Source organism: Orcinus orca, chromosome 10 (genome assembly GCF_937001465.1).
Source record: "Orcinus orca chromosome 10, mOrcOrc1.1, whole genome shotgun sequence".
Taxonomy (NCBI): Eukaryota; Metazoa; Chordata; class Mammalia; order Artiodactyla; family Delphinidae; genus Orcinus; species Orcinus orca.
The window spans coordinates 76912482-76930510 of NC_064568.1; the positions used below are offsets into that span (position 1 = coordinate 76912482).

An 18029-nucleotide genomic window follows, 5' to 3' on the forward strand; every position below is an offset into this window, starting at 1 on the left:
CTTCTGGCCGCCTCCATCACTTCTCCCTCCAAAGATCCCTAGAACTCTGGGAGGGAGTTCAGACCAATTTCACCTTTATCTTGGAAACCAAGGTGACCCCAGCAAATGAAGGCCCTTGCCGAATGGACATTACAAATAAATGAGCAGTAACCTACACTTCACATTCTAAATCTTACTTTAAAAAAGGTTTTTCTCTTTAAAAATCTATTTAGAGCATCTACATTAGACAAATTCACCAAACAATCCCTCTACTTATTTTTTGTATTTTACTTTACTGAAGCTATAGGATACAGAAAATAAATATTTCTCTAATTGATCACGGATAAGTGACTACCACGGGTCAGATTTTGTGTTTGAAATCAGATCTGTGTGACTCCAAAGTGACCAACCTATTATGAGACAGGCATAATTCTGGCCTTGAAAAAGTTTGGACTCTGGTAATAGTGAAGTTTCTGACTTTCTTTTGGAGAAAAAGTTTTTTATGAATTATCCTTAGGAGACGAATTGAATTATAAAGTTCAAAAAAATGTTTTGTATTATACAATAAACAAAAGCTTGTTCTGAGTTGAAAACAAAATCTATTAGGACCTACAAATGTAGAAGAGATGTAGACTACACTTGGAAAATAAATGTTTTGAAAAAATATTTTTAGTTTCTCAAGTCCCAGTGTGATGTAGGAAAAATAAGGTAGTATTCTCAGACTAGACAAAGAAAAAGATGTTGTTTTCAAACAACATCTTTAGGTTAAAGACCTTTCTGATTATAACTCTTAGAAATGGCTCTGTACCCACACTGTACATATTTCAACGCACATCTGTGGTTTGTTCTTCCAGTGTTTTGACTCTAAAATTAGAAGGCTCCACTTGGAAGAATGCCAAGGTAATCATCAAAAGGGCTAGGGCCTAATGGAGATGGGGACCAGTACAAAAGGCAGCCAGGGAAGAAACTATGGGTGATTTGGGGTAAAATTCAGAAGCCATCTGCTTAATTCTTGGCACAAATGCAATAAAAGTCAAACCAGGGGCTTCCCTGGTGGCGCAGTGGTTGAGAGTCTGCCTGCCGATGCAGGGGACACGGGTTCGTGCCCCAGTCGGGGAAGATCCCACATGCCGCGGAGCGGCTGGGCCCGTGAGCAATGGCCGCTGAGGCTGTGCGTCCGGAGCCTGTGCTCCACAACAGGAGAGGCCACCACAGTGAGAGGCCCGCGTACCAAAAAAAAAAAAAAGTCAAACCAAATCATAGGATATTTGAAACCAAATAAAAGAAAGGATGAGTCTTGAGTTCAGAAATAGCAAAGAATGTTTCTAAAATATTCTGTATAGTTTTGGGTTTCCGCAGGTATGATGACAAGCATGTTAGAACACAGTAACTGTAATTTATATTTGTTAAGGATATATAATAGATTAAAATTCTACTACTTCAACCATTTATTCACTCAATATATATTTGCTTCATATCTGTTACATGTTAGCCCAAGCATAGGTGCTGTAAGAGATAGGAAGAGAATAATACTAATTTATTGACCATCTAATGTCACCAATATGTTGGACCACTTCATTTATTCCTCATCACAATCTGCCGACTATCAAGTTATCATGTGTCCAAGGAGAAGCTTGAAGCCTTCAAACCTACGTCTGTCTACACTAAAAGCCCTTACCCTTGCTCCCTGGGTCCCAGCACCTCCCCTAAGAGGAGAAACGAATAAGAAAGACACAGTCACTGTTTTAAAGGAGCTTGGACATAAGGACACAAAATAATATCTGGATACAAATAACTATAATATAAGTTTCATAAGAGAGGATTTGAGTCTCAGTGGCATTCATTCCCTCTTGCCTAGGGCTGGAGTTTCAGCTAAGCCTGGAAGGATGAGTAGCACTCACGCAGGCAGAGAGAAAAGTAACTTAAATTCCAAAATTAATTATAAAAATATGATTTCTTGGACCTAAAGAAAAAAGGAACATGAATCAAACAGGATCACTAAAGCAGGTCCTTTGTTGAGAGATGACTCCTCTGTCTTCTTCATATTTCAAGCTCCCTCCCCTTCACACACACACACACACATTTATTCAATAAATAAATACATAAAATACAAAAATTCTGTTCCTATAGTCCTGAAGTAACATTATATCAAGATTTAACTAATCATTTTGGGAAAATAACCCATGTTTTGCAAAAAAAAAGGAGAATGACAGGCATTTGCCGAGTCATTCATACCTCTGGAGACATAATTCTGAGGAGATTGAATCAGAAGGTGGGGATGAATATTGAGGAGGCCCTGTGCTTCCCCACAAATGAAAGACAGGTGTATGTCTACCAAGGGACACACAGAGAAGTGAAGCAAAGAACATACAAAGAATGCATCCCTACACATTCTACCACCTCTTTCTTTACTTTTGAAAGCAGGGATTCTCAGTTCTGTTTGCTGTTCTATACTGTGAAGTTGTCTTCCTTCACAGACGTTGTCTTTCATATTCACAGAACAGCTTATTTAAAATGTTTAAAATTAAGGTGTGTGCAAAAGGTCATAGTACACATGAAGGACGGTGAACTGGGATAAAAAAATGCATGAGATAAAGGCTGAAAAATAAAGAATCTGATGTAATAACCTTAAGCAATGATTCCTACCAAAATTTGGTCATGAAATTTGCTTTTCAAATTTTGTAATAATTTTGCTAAAAAGCAATATCAAATAACAAAAGTTGGTGTTTATACTGTTATTTGGGGAAATGATATAACAGCTTTGAAAAAATCCAGCATTTCTATGATTTCTCTTAAAAGGCAATGAAGCAGAGACATCAATTGCTGACAGAGAATAACAGTAGGAAGCTAGTTTTCTGGCATATTTTCTCAAGCAGAGACCTCAAGATAAGCTCCTGAAAAAAAAAAGTCAGTTTTTAGAGAACAGAGACAGCAATAAACTCCTTTCTGCAATATTCTTTTAAATGTGAAAAGAAATATTGTGAAACTTTTAAGATTCTCTCTTTGTCTTTAAATTTTGACATTTTAATTATAATGTGTCTTGGTGTGGGTGTCTTTGGTTCATATTGTTTGGAACTCTCTCTGCTTCCTGGACTTATCTGTCTGTTCCCTTCACCAGGTTAGGGAAGTTTTCAGCCATTATTTCTTCAAATATGTTTTCTGTCCCTTTCTCTCTCTCTTCTCCTCTGTGACCCCTATAATGTAAATGTTAGTATGCTTGTAGTTGTCCCAGAGATCTCTTAAGCTATCCTCATTGGTTTTTTTTTTTTTTTTTTTTTTAAGATGTTGCTGTGTTGGGTCTTCGTTTCTGTGCGAGGGCTTTCTCTAGTTGTGGCAAGCGGGGACCACTCTTCATCGCGGTGTGCGGGCCTCTCACTATTGCGGCCTCTCTTGTTGCGGAGCACAGGCTCCAGACGCGCAGGCTCAGTAGTTGTGGCTCACGGGCCTAGTTGCTCCGTGGCACGTGGGATCCTCCCAGAGCAGGGCTCGAACCCGTGTCCCCTGCATTAGCAGGCAGATTCTCAACCACTGTGCCACCAGGGAAGCCTTCCTCATTGGTGTTTATTCTTTTTGCTTTTCTGATTGGGTGATTTCCACTACCCTGTCTTCCAGATTGCTGATCCATTCTTCTGCATCCTCTAATCTGCTGCTGATTCCCTCTAGTGTATGTTCTATTTCAGTTATTGTATTCTTCAGTTCTGATTGGGTCTTTTTTCATATCTTCTATTTGCCTTTTCAAGTTTTCACTGAGTTCATCCATTCTTCTCCCAACTTTGGTGAACATTTTTATGACTATAATTTTGAACTCTTTATCTGGTAAATTGCTATCTTTGTTTCATTTAGTTCTTTTTCTGAGGTTTTTATCTTTTTCTTTTGTTTGGAAGATATTCCTTTATCTTTTCAATTGCCTAACCCTCTGTGTCTATTCCTATGCATTAAGTAGATCAGCTATATCTCCTGTTCTTGAAACAGCAGGCTTATGTATAAGGTGTTCTGTGGGGCACAGGGGTGCAATCCCTCTTGGCCACTAGAGCCAGGTGCTCCTGGGATGTCCCACATGTGTGCTGTGTGCATCCTCCTGTGTGGTTGGATTGCACCTGTGCCCTGGCTGGCTGTGTGGCTCTGCTGTGACTGCTGTGGGTTCATGGCATGCAGGGTGCCCCCCCGCCCCCCAGAGGTGGAGCCACGTTGTACAGTTGCCGGGGGCCAGCTGAGGCCACTTGCCAGGTGGGGCAGGGGCCGCTTTGAAGGGGCTGGCTGGGGAGGGTGGGATGGGCAGGGTGGGTCGTCAGGAGAACGCTGGCGTGGGGCACATGGTGTTAGCTAGTTGATGGAGAGTGACAGAAATGTTGCCTGCCAGTACTGGGCCAGATGGTGGAAGGAGAGGTTAAAAAAAAAAAAAAATGGCATTGGCCAGTGCCTTCAACCCTGGAGAAAATTCCACCAGATCACTACCCCTCCAGCACTCACCCCCAAATTGTTCAGGGAAGCTCCTGCAGCATATGACCCAGGTACCCCTCACATTCTCCTGCCTCTGTGCTGGTACTCAGAGTAAGTGAGTTTGTGTGTGCACCCTTTAAGAGCAGAGTCTCAGTTTCCCATAGCCCTCCAGCTCTCCCAAATGTAAACCCCACTGGTCTTCAAAGCCAGATGTTATGGGAGCTCATCTTCCCTATGCAGGTCCCCAAGCTGAGGATCCCCACATGGGCTTGGACCCCCTCACTGTGAAGCGGGCACCTCTGCAGTTGTGCTATCCCTCCCACATGTGGGTCACCACACTGGGGGTATGGGTTCTGTCTAGACTGCATCTTTGACCCTCCTACCCATCTTGACATGGCATTCTGTTTACATTCTTAGTTGTAGAAAATCTGTTCTGCTAGTCTTCAGGTCATTCTCAGAGATAATTATTCTACTTGTAGTTGTGGTTTTGGTGTGTCCCTGGGAGGAGGTGAGCTCAGGATCTTCCTACTCTGCCATATTAATCTGGAACCCCTAAATGTTTCTTTGATAGAGAAAAATGGTGTACACTTTGGGTTTTATTCCTTACAAAATACTAACTTCCTTTATTACTATGTATGTCCATTACTGTACACGTCCACTACTGAACATGTAGTGTGAGACAAAATTCTGTAAGAAAGATATTAAGTTAAATTTATTTTTAAAAAATCCAGAGAAAGAAGATGAGAGGAGATGAAAGATTATGAAGTACATGCTAGGCTGTGGAGTTACATGCTTTTTAGTTCTCAGTCGTTCCCTATAAACTGACTATAAATATAGTCTCCCAGATGACTGCAGGCTTCTAGAATATTAACTCATTGCAAATGTTGACAGTTTAGAAACTTTTGCCTCAAGAATATGAAACAAAATAGAAAAGTGACTTTTTTCCTGTAATTTTTTTTTTACCTTTGAAAGAAAAGATTCTGAATTTGCTTTTTTTGGCAAAAGGGAAGCAAATAAGGGCCATGTTGATCAATTATTTGTCCTGTGCCAGTCATGTACTCTTTTGTTATAGCAACTTATATAAGAAGTTTTACTATCTGGTAGGGCAAATATGGCCTCACCTATCTACACTTCGATTAATCTTGATTTCTAATCACACTTATTCTTCAAAAAAAATATTTAAGTCATTTCATTAATTTCCTCCCCACCAAAACCATTGGAATATTCCTTATAATTAATTAAATATATATTAATTTGAAAGTGGTTGGCATTTTCATGATATTAAGCCTTCCCGTATAGGAACATGATATGGCTTTTTCTTTATTTAGATTGTTTTTTTAAAATATGTATATATATATATTTTATTTTTTATTTTTTATTTATTTTATTTTTTTTTTTTGCGGTACGCGGGCCTCTCACTGCTGTGGCCTCTCCTCTTGCGGAGCACAGGCTCCGGACATGCAGGCTCAGCAGCCATGGCTCATGGGCCCAGCCGCTCCATGGCATGTGGGATCCTCCCGGACCAGGGCACGAACCTGTGTCCCCTGCATCGGCAGGCGGACTCTCAACCACTGCGCCACCAGGGAAGCCCTAAAAATATGTATATTTTTAAATGCTATAGTTTCCTCCCTCTAGGTCCTGTCCTCAACCTGTCCCCAGTGTCTTTATGTAAGAGAAATACCAGTTAAATAAACAGGAAGGACAGATGGAAAGTGGAAAGGAAGACTTAAAAACAGCTTAAGGTATTTGTGGTGGATACAGACTGGGAAAAGCAGAGAATAAGTCTAGAGACTGTCCATGGACAGTGAATACGGGTATTAGGGCTTTAGGGACTGTAGCCGGAGCCTGGCAGGTCGCAGCTCCTTCAATTCTCCCTCTCTAGTCACCAGCTTCTTCCAAACACCTCAGTCATTTCTGAACTTCCAGCTCTGGTTCTTCGGACTTTTCCAGGGGTGGATATGACTTTTTGGCATCTTAAGGATTTAGGATGAATTTTGATGATCAGACATATATTCCTATTGTTGGGAAAAGCGGGTCTCATGCTCAGTCTTTCAGCCCCAACTCAGCTGCGGAAGGGTGGGCCTTGGGCCTGGAACACTTCCTCACCAAGAGACAAAGGGCGCACACAGCCTCTACACAGCCTGTGCCAGGTGCATCACCTTATGTGGGAATATCTTTCCTGTTTCAGGGGCAGAGAGTACTCTTCTGTCTCTGCTTAAAGTATGTGCAGAATACAGCACCTGTCCAACCCCACTGTTACATCTGCCCTCCGAGGAAAAGGGACAGGGTTCCTTCCACTGCGGTGTGAGAAGGGTGTGCAGTGGCCAATTTCCCTGCGTCGCCCACAGGGAGAGAGACATCCTGGTGATGGGGGACTGACACCCACTCCCGAAGCTGATCTTACTCTCTTTCTTCTCTATGTGAGTTTAGCATTGTTGCATCCAGTGCCTGACAGCACTGTGTTTTCCTTGGCAACTCTGATACCAAGATGCAGTGAGCAGAAGTGTTTAGAGTCCTCCCCTGGGATTGATAACCAGTGCACGGCACTCTGCTTGACACCTATTGAAAATTATAAGCAATAACCTTTTGGAGGTACACTTTGATTAGCAGCTTCAGTCTGATGTTCATAACTACAGACCAAGAATGAAAGAGGCAGCTGTAACAACGAATTGAGAAAGATACCAAGGACAACAATAGTGCTCAGAACAGGTTATTAAGATGGACGGAAGACAGAGTCAAGAATCAACAGAATGACCTTCCCCACCCTTCCTTCCATCTGTCAACGCACATATAAAAATATACCAAATCCCATTCAATCATTTAGAGAAAAGATTAATGCCATTATACCAACACAACCAAATAAGATTCTCCTCTAAAAAAATAGTACCCTATGTTACTGGCAGAAATATTTCTTTCATATAGTAAAAAGAGATTATCAGTTCCTCTCCTACTAGAATATAAAATGAAGCCTGCTTCATAATTATGATGGTTTTTCTCAAGGAATAAAGGCCATAGTCCAATTTATAATAAATAAAAGGTAGAGATATTGATGCAAAAAGACAACAATGGGTAACCAGTAACAGGTAAAATCAATTTAGATCTAGAAATACCCTTTCTTTATAAACTCTGCATAATAATTCTAAATTTTTGGATTGCGTTCTCTGGAGAGATGTTGACCTGGCTTGAATACCTTTATCTCATTATTTTCTAAGGAGGGCAAAAGAGTATCTAAATGCCTGAATAATTCTCCAACAGAACACTCAGAGAAAAGAACTGTGTCTGAATGAAAAATGTAGAGAATGAGCAAAGCAGATTAACTGTGCTACACTGGGGTGAGATAGTGAAAGACTTAATAAAATGAGAACTTCCAGAGCAGGACCGATCTCTGAGCTTGTAAATATTCTACAGCTATCAGAGGTATCTCCTTCCACCTGCTGAAGCCAGGCGATAAATGAAGGCAGAATGACTTCACACAAAATCTCCTGGGTCACGGTGTCACAAGACACACCTCAGGTATTATATAGGCAGAAAATAACGGAAGGAATGTAGCCTCCTGGGAAACCTCTCGGGGCCAGATATCAACCACCCAAGTTTCACCCTTGTCTTTGTGCCTGGATTAGCGGATTGGAAAGTAACCAGTTGTGAGCTCCAAGGTGACACCATCTTGGTCATTAAGGCCAAGGGGAAAAGAAGACAAGAAAATTATATACTTGGAGTGGGTTTCCAATGAAATCTCCTGCATTTATAAACACTTTCTTAGGTAATCTACATAGATTCTGCAAGGTCAATGGATGAGAAGTAGTTTGTGAAAAGCTCTGGCATCATTTAATGTCTTCTGAGTTTATTCCAGGATTTTTAAAATCTGGGCTAGCAGAGGAAAATGAGGCTATGTAAGAAATTTCCTGTATCGTATGCCAAAGCCTCCAAAATCTCCAGATTAGGTTCATGTTGTCCGGCTAGCAATGGGAACGGAGAGAATTTTTTTAAATAAAATAACTTTTCTCCATTCATAACTCCATTGTAGTGGCCTTGGCTCTGCTACTGATCTCTTTCTTCAGTATTTTGGTCGATATGTGGCATAAGGGCCAAGGCTCCATCACAGACACAACTTTGGCTAATCAGCTATCAAGCCCTGGCAGGCTGCAGAGGGGTAGCAAGAGTGAGCTTCTCAGTGAGCTGGAGGGACTCAGGTCTTTCATACGCCATGATGGAATCCTCCAAGGATGTTGCTATGGGTTTTCTAGATGGTACTGGGACACATCCAAGCGGATAAAAGTTGAATACATTATAACATGGGTAAGAGATGACTACAAAGAAGATTTCAAGAATAAATGAAAATGTTTAAATGCAACGAAGTAAAACTGATGAACTAATTAAAATCATGCAAACAACATGGAATTTGCCTAGAACATCATCACAGGATCTGAGCCTCATTTATCACTCTGCTAGTTTTTATGCTTGTTTATAATTATGAGCAGAGATGAAATCTTTCCTCACCAGTGCATGGTGAGTGTAGCCATTAAGTTAGTGTCACCAGGTAATAGCATCTGGTCACTTGACAGTGTTGGTCTGTCCCCAGGTAGGATTGCTGCTAAATCAGAACACAGTGGTGTCAAGAAACATTATTGGTTGGCTCTGAGTAAATTTTCTCTTTCATCCCAAATCACACAATTAGTGAGTGACAGGATTGAAAGTCATGAATCAAATTTCTGACTTTTATCCAGTGAAAATTTTGTAGTGTGTCTTTTATGATCCACAAATCATGATTTTATGTAAGATAGGAATTGTTTCTATGCAGGTGCATTTCTGTTAACTAACCTGATTCCTTGTAAATTAACAGAAAAAAATTTACTAATTTTTCCCTTAAATAAATGTGCAATAAAACTGAATGGCCACTAAAAACCAAAAACAATACACACATGCAAAAAAAAAAACAACACAAAAACAAACAAGTGTGCTGTATATGCTACCCTAAATTAACACAAGAAGGTGAAAAGGGCCAAATGCAACCAGTTTAAAAATTTAAATGCATTTTTATTTGTTTTTGTTTGTTTTTAAGTTCGAATGACCTTCTGCTGGTGGGCAGATACTCACGGTGGGAATCCTAAATTAGAAAAGAAAATTGCTTGAAAACACAGTCCCCAAATGTTAATGCCTGTGAGAATTCTGTGAGAACACAGTGAGGCCACACCTGCAGTCTCTAACTCAAACCAGCTCTTCCTCTAGATATGTGTTTTCTAACGCCTAACCATCTTCAAGTCCTTGCTCAATATCACCTTTCCAGGAAGGCCAACTCTGATCCAACTATTTAAACCTACCACTTTCCCCCCATTTCTGGCACCCTTGATCCTCCCTAATCTGCTCTGTTTTCTTTTTCACATAGCATTTATCAACATCAAATATTTTTGGAATTTACTTATGTAAACAAACAAACAAGCAAGAACAACAAACAGCAATAATAAGAAACCCTGAGGAGAGAGGAGAATCTGATTTCCAGAATTACCACATTATATTATTTTAAATGTCCATTATATTATTTTAAATGTCCATTATATTATTTTAAATTGGACAAAATTTAAAAATTGTAAGACACATGACAAAAAATATGAAATATGACATGCAACAAGAACATATAGTCCACACAGGGAAAAAGCACTCAATAGAAACTATCCCTGAAGAAACTCAGACATTGGATTTACTAAAGAAACACTTATAAATCAGATATTTTAAATATATTCAAATAATTAATCATGTCTAAAGAACTAAATAGAGAATATCGATAAGAAGATAGAAATTATAAATAATAAAGATTGGAACAGAAATAAATGAAATAGAGAACAGAAAATCAATAGAAAAAATAAGATCAAACAAATCAATAAAATCAACTGTTAGTTCTTTGAAAAACAAAATTGATAACCCTTTAGCTACACTGACCAAGAGAAAAAGAAAGAGGACATAAATTACTAAAATTAAGAATGAGGGAGATGTTTTCCTAGTGAGCTTACAGAAATAAAGAAGATTATGGGGAAAACTAGGAACAGCTGTATGCCAACAAGTTAAATAACCTACATGAAATGGATAAACTCCTAAAAAGACACAAACTCCAAAACTGACTCAAGAAGAAATACATAGTTCTCACTTCAGCAGATTGCAAAGATACAGGGAAGATTAACATGGCCCCTGTGCAAGGATGACACTAAAATTTGTGAAGCATTCCATATTTTTCTGGTGATGTAATGTACAGCATTGTGACTATAGTTAATAATACTGTATTATATATTTGAAAGTTGGTAAGATAGTAGATCTTAAAAGTTCTCATCACAAGAAAAATATTGTAACTATGTGTGGTGATGGATGTTAACTAAATTTATTGTGGTAACCATTTCACAATGTATACATATATCAAATCATTATGTTGTACATCAAAAACTAATAGGATATTGTATGTCAATTATATCTCAATTTTAAAAAAGAAGAAATAGATAATCTGGACAGACCTGTAACGAGTGGAGAGATTGAATTAATCAAAAACTTCTCAAAAAAGAAAATTTCTGGACCAGATCACTTCACTGGTGAATTCTACCATATGGTTACAGAAGAATTAACATCAATCCTTCACAAACTCTTCCAAAAAATAAAAGAGGAGGGAAATACTTCTGAAGTCATTCTATAAAGTCAAAATTATTCTGATACCAAAACCAGACAAAGATATCACAAGAAAGAAAACTATAAATCAATATATCTTATTAATATAGATGCAAAATTCCTCAACAAACTGAATCCAGCAACGTATATAAAGTCGTATGTTTTATATGAATTATACACCATAACTAAAAATTTATCTCAGGAATGCAAGGGGGTTCAACATCTGAAAATCAACTAACTTAAAACATCAACAGGGCTTCCCTGGTGGCGCAGTGGTTGAGAGTCCGCCTGCCGATGCAGGGGACGTGGGTTCGTGCCCTGGTCCGGGAGGATCCCACATGCTGCGGAGCAGCTGGGCCCGTGAGCCATGGCCACTGGGCCTGCGCGTCCGGAGCCTGTGCTCCGCAACGGGAGAGGCCGCAGCAGTGAGAGGCCCACGCAAAAAAAAAAAAAAAAAAATCAACATACAAAATATAATATTATACTAAGTGAAAGAAGCCAGATACAAAAGACCAAGTATTCAACAGCAGCTTTTACCCTCAGACTTATTTTATAAGGAAGTTGGGCAAAGTGTCCGGGATGGGCTCTAGCGGTGAGTATCGAAGCTAGAGAGATGCTGAGTTAGAAGTTCACTAAAAGCGTCTTCAAAGAAGGAAAAGGTAATCTTGTAATAGAAAAGGGCATTATAGGGACTTCCCTGGTGGTCCAGTTGTTAAGACTCCGCGCTCCCAATGCAGAGGGCCCAGGTTCAATCCCTGGTCAGGGAACTAGATCCTGCATGCTGGAACTAAGACCTGGTGCAGCCAAATAAATTAACTTTAAAAAAAAAAAAGAAAAGAGCAAAAGAATGGGAGAAATGCCATACTCAGTCTGATTCTTATTTCATGCACTTTAATGTCCTTCCTTTGACAGGATCCTTTGTATGGGCACATGGATATCTCCCTTGATATCAACCTCCAAAGATCTGTGGCCTTCACTCACAGTATCTAAATTCTTGAGCTGCTACATCTTATGCTTCAATTGCTCTGAACTGCTTCTGTATAAGCAGGGAAAAAACGCTTGATCTTTTATAAACTGAAAGCACTGACATACTATAGCTAGTACACCGGTACTACTACTTGAAGGAGAATTTTTCTGTCAGAGGAGAACAATAGGTTCTAAAAATAAACAAGAATATAGAAAAAGGGGAAAAGTTTTGTCTTCCTCCACTAGAACTGTGTTCAAGAGTTCAACATTCAAGCACAGCAGAAATTTCAATTAATGTAAGGCTTCTGTTGTGGCCTTTGGGTCAGATAGGCTCCCCGTATTACCCCAACCATCCCCATCACTACCTTTTTATTTCTTAAAGACCAGGAATTTGGAGAACCCTATGTCAGGAGCAGACTCTGCTAAGATAGAGCATGTGATGATCAAGAACACGTTCCCTTTGTCATTTGTAGACACGCAGGCAGGCACATTTCCATTAGCTTTGTAGACGTAAGCTCCATATAGGCAGGTCACCTTCTCTTACATCCACCAGTGTATCTCCAGAATCTCACTTGTTAGCACTGTTGGTACTCAGTGATTCTAATGCTCACCGTTTCTGTGAAATACGACCTAACATCTGGTGATTCACACTCAAGGCTCAGAGACAGTGTGGCTTCAATATCCATGTTGGCCAAGCCAATTTGATTTTTGGTTTAACTCAATAAGAAGCAGTCAAAATAAATTGAAAAATCCAATATTAACGTTCAGCAATCACGAAGGAGAGGAGGGATAATTGTTCATTGGCATCACGGTCTTTTGTCTTACTGTTATATTGTGTTCTTCCAAGAAAACCAAGTCATTTATTATTTTTTTACATCAGAATATATAATTTGACATATTAAAGGGTTTAAAAAAAATCTACTCCCAAACAGGCCAATTTATGCTGAATAAACTAGTGGAAACGTCTCCATTCAAGCTTATTTCTGCTTTTTAAAACTGACGATAACGGATGAGCCCAAATCTGGACCAAAAAGGGCAAGGTAGCAATCTCTACCTGCAGTTCTAACCCACTCAACCTCTAAAAACTGTAACTTTGAAAATAATTCCTTTGGTGCTGTAGCCTTACCTGACATCCATATCCCATTAATACTGTTAAGCAGTACATGGAATATGCACCACATTACTTTTATAAAATCTGGAAAACCCTGAATTCCAAAACTATGACTTGTAGTTCAATTGAGGCAAGGGGCTAAGAGATTAGAAGAAAAACCCGGTGCGTTATACACTTATGTTTAAATAGGGAATTTAGGCAAGTCACGATCTCTGTTTCATCATTTGGAAAATAAGGGAGTTGGTCCAGGTGGCTTCTAAAATCCTTGACAGTAATTAAATTCTAGGATCCTACCTGATCAATTTATATCCTGAAGCACATAACAAATTATGTTCAATTTGGACTACTTTGAAATTCTATTAAATTATGGGCATTTAACTTTGCCCATAATGTGTGACAAGCACACATTATTAGATATCTCTTCAATAATGCAATTTAATTCAGTTTTAGTACCTGCTGTGCCAAACACAGATGATATGCCTTCCACAATGGTCCTGTGGATATTGGGATGAGAGAGGACAAATGCAAATGTCCAAAATGCAACCTTAAAAAGAAAAGCATATGTCAAAACATACAACCTTCTGTGAACGTGAACAAAAGCATACATAGTATTAGCCACAAACATTTAAAAGAAACAAGGAGATATTTAAACTAAACTTAAAAGCATGTTAGTAGAGTATCTTTGAAAACAACTAGATTTTATGAACAAAAGAGATGATACATATCTCTAAGGGGTCAAATTTATGATTTTATTCTGCCACTATAGTTTCACAATATTGTTTATATAGAGTAAACTATTTTCACTAAAAAAAATGGGAAAAGCAGGGTGTTTTATTGTACTAATATACAACATAAATTATTATATAAGCACATATTAGAAATTTAGGAGCAACAAATTATGACACTTAAGAATGTTAGTCCAAAACAAAGGCATTTTTCAAGATGTAATTCCTTGAAATATAAATAAATTAGCAAATCATATATTCTGCAAATGAAACATGGTAATTTTAAATAAGCCCCAGAAACTATACCTAAAATCTTATCAACTAAATTATGAGAGTACTTATATCAAAACTAGGGTCCTTTCATACCCTATTGAAAAAGGGTGCTTGCAAGTTTTAGGGTATTACTGAACATAGTATGTTTGCAAGTTCTCACTCTAGACCAAACAAAATTATTTCATATCTTTCCTCATTGTGGTATTATAAGATAAAATTACACTGCTAAACATCAAAGACATACAGATGGCTAACAGGCACATGAAGAGATGCTCAATATCTCTAATTACTTGAGAAATGCAAATCAAAACCACAATGAAGTATCACCTCACACCTGTCAGAATGGCTATCATCAAAAAGTCTACAGATTACAAATGCTGGTGAGGGTGTGGAGAAAACGGAACTCTTGTGCACTGTTGCTGGGAATGTAAATTGGTGCAGCCACTATGGAAAACATTATGGAGGTTCCTTAAAAAACTAAAAATAGGGGGCTTCCCTGGTGGTGCAGTGGTTGAGAGTCCGCCTGCCGATGCAGGGGACACGGGTTTGTGCCCCAGTCCGGGAAGGTCCCACATGCCGCGGAGCGGCTGGGCCCGTGAGCCATGGCCGCTGAGCCTGTGCGTCCGGAGCCTGTGCTCCGCAACAGGAGAGGCCACAACAGTGAGAGGCCCACGTACCGCAAAAAAAAAAAAAAAAAAAAAAAAAAAAAAGCAAAACTAAAAATAGAACTACCATATGATCCAGCAATTTTATTCCTGGGTATATATCCTGAAAAAATGAAAATACTAATTCAACAAAAAATACATGTACCCCAGTGTTCACAGCAGCACTACTTATAGTAGCCAAGACACGGAAGCAACTCAAGCGTCCATCAACAGATGATTGGATTAAGAAGATGTGGTACATATATACAATGGACTATTACTCAGCCATAAAAAAGAATGAAATACTGCCATTTGCAGCAACGTGGATGGACCCAGAGAACAGTATGCTTAGTGAAATAAGTCAGACAGAAAAAGGCAAATATTGTACACCACTTACATGTGGGATCTAAAAAATAATACAAATGAATGTACATGCAGAACAGAAACAGGCTCACAGATATAGAAAACAAAAGGAGAGAGAAGTGGGGAAGGATAAATTAGGAGTATGGGATTAACAGATACAAACTACTATGTATAAGATAGATAAGCAACAAGGATGTACTGTACAGCGTAGGAAATTATACTCATTATCTTGTAATAACCTATAATGAAGTATAAGCTGAAAAAACACTGAATCACTATGCTGTACACCTGAAACTGACACAATAGAGTAAATAAACTATACTTCAACTAAAAAAAATTAATTTTCCATTAATTCAGGTAGATATTTTTGCTTCTATTTTTAGGTTACACATTAAAGGAAACGTATCAAATCATTAAAAGAAGATTGGGTCCCTTTCATCTGCTTTCTGTAAACACATATTGTGAAAGAAATTTCATCTTAGGAAAACCAATCCTGAAAAGACTCAGACAACACTGTGTTACTTAAGTCTTTCTGTCTCTTGTGAGGGACTGTTAAACACCTTTAAATGATCCCAATACTCCCCTCTGTGGTCAAAAGAGGAAGAACAACGGTCTGAAAGGAAGTGCTTGGACAAAGCCAAATTCAATACTACTCATTGTTTTCCCCTTTGTGACAGTAAACTGATACTGTGGGCATAAACATGGTGCTGTTTACATAAACAAAGTGAACGGGAGAACTAAGGCCTCTATCCCAAGATCCACTTTCTGTGGCATTTTCCAGATTAGGAAAGGCTTACCTTAGAGATCAACTAGTTCATTTTTACAGAGGAAACATGCTCAGACAGCTCTCTTCAACATGTCTCCCCACGTGGGCCCCTTCTATACTCTCTAGAGATGGAAGTGCTGAATTATTGGATTTAATTAATAAGCACTCCATACTCAATCCATCATTTTTTTAACTTACTTTATTGAAGCTTAGTTGATTTATAACGTGTTAATTTCTGCTCTACAGCAAAGTGATTTAGTTTTTTATATATATATATTCTTTACCATATTCTTTTCCATTATGGTTTACTACAGGATACTGAATATAGTTCCCTGTGATATACAGTAGGACCTCGTTATTTAAAGACTCAAGAGTTCATGTTGGGGAAAATATATATCTTAGTGATAGTACATAGATTTTTCAGTTACACAAAAGAGGGCTTTAGAGTTTTACGTGGTTAATTAGAGTTTTAGAGATTCACTAAAATTGGGTAATACCTTATTTTAAAGCAAACTCAAGGAATTCAGTTAAACTATAAATGGTTGTGCAATGGTGTTAGTTACTGTTTGATGCCTCTTAACAGATCTCTCTTCTAAAAATCTATATTATATTCTACTTAAAATTTTTTAATTAAAAAATTACTCTTTTAAAAAGAAAAGAAAGGCATATAAAAGAGTAACCAATAAATGCTGTGGGAATTGAGAGTGAGGTGGGGAAGTCACTACTGAAAGTGTTTAGAAAGAGCTTCAGAGAAGCAGATTAAAAAGGTAAAACATCAGCTTTGAGGATTGGAAAAGTTTTCTTAAAAAGTACATTTGGCAGCCAGGAATTTCTTGGGACTTGGAAATGGTTTTCCCATAGAAATAATTTCATAAATCATGGTTAATATCTTGGGCCAGTCCACCGAAGTTCACCTAGACTTTGGTCTCATAACAGGGCTTCCTGGTGCCTTGTACCAAGCCTGTCTGAAGCCTGAGCTCTGAGTTCCGTGGTCCTAGAGACAGAGCACAGAGTAGAAGAGAATGATCTAGGCACCAGGAAAGCACAGGCCCCTGGCAGGGCTTCTGGCAGCTCTCCTGGCCGCCTTGGGAGATCACAGAAGCCAGGACAGCAGTGGCCACTCCCACCCTTGGGCATTTGAGAGGTCAAGTTTTGGAAGCCAAGGCAGTTCATTATTAGTGGGCCATTGAAAGAAATGACTGATTGAAACCATGGTGTTACTCTTTATAAGAAAAGAAAGCTAACATTTATTGAGCCAGGGACTGTTAGCCCCTCTCCACTTCTTAAAAATATAATCCTCATAGTATCCTATGAGGTAGATAACATTCATGCTATTTTACAGATAAGGACACTGAGGGTCACAGTGAAACACTTGGCCCATTGTCACCCAGCCGTGGCATCTGCCTTTGGACCTGACTCTAAAGCCAGTCCAGGGTCTCTGCCCACACACCAGCTGCCTCTTAGTGCCAACAAGAGCCAGCAAGATGGAACTTCTGCTGATCATCAGACACTTGCTTTCTGCAATTGACTTAAATTCTTTCACACCAGTGCCAGGAACAAATTCCAAAAATCTCACTCCCCGAGTCAGATCAATGAGGCTTTGTGTCCCTTTCTTCTGGGGGGGGGGGGCCTTTCTAATTAGATGTTGAAAATTAATCCTGTGACAGGAGTGGCTGTTTTGTTGCTGCTTTGGGAGTTGTTTTGATATTTGCCTTTTAATTTTGCTCTAGCTTAATCAGTTTCCAAGAAAACTGTATAAGGAAAAATCAGAGAATAATATTAGAGATACCTAAAGAAGAGGAAAGTGTTAGACTACTTTTATTTGCCCATGCCAGATGAAATACATATTTTAGTGGCTGACACACATTTGAGCAGAGAAGCCAGAATTTCTATTTCTGCTCTGTTACCCGGTTAGTGTATAATGGTTAAAGACAACTAGAATATCAGTACTTAGAAAGCCCTCTACAACCTTTATAAGAGGAAGGAGAAACAAATAATACTTAACACATCTTATTTCTACTTGTTAGAAAGAAAAAAGAAAAAATGAATACCTTTATCATTATAGATAGGTTGAAAGTTCTTATTTAGTAGAAAACAAATACATAAAAAGTTTACCC

At 38.7% G+C, this 18029-nt stretch overlaps 1 protein-coding gene and 1 non-coding gene across 2 annotated transcripts in view; one reads left to right on the forward strand and one right to left on the reverse strand.

Annotated features, from left to right (window-relative positions):
• The window catches only part of LOC101274663 (24-hydroxycholesterol 7-alpha-hydroxylase), a 73942-nt gene that overhangs the window by 33550 nt on the left and 22363 nt on the right, over positions 1-18029 (reverse strand). The window contains exon 7 of the mRNA XM_004267513.3: positions 13595-13685. Within this exon, the coding sequence (XP_004267561.1) occupies positions 13595-13685 (91 nt within the window). The remainder of the gene's footprint in view (positions 1-13594; positions 13686-18029) is intronic.
• LOC117200657 (U6 spliceosomal RNA) lies at positions 10539-10644 on the forward strand. Its single transcript, XR_004482277.1, has one exon. It is a non-coding gene; the product is annotated as a U6 spliceosomal RNA (small nuclear RNA).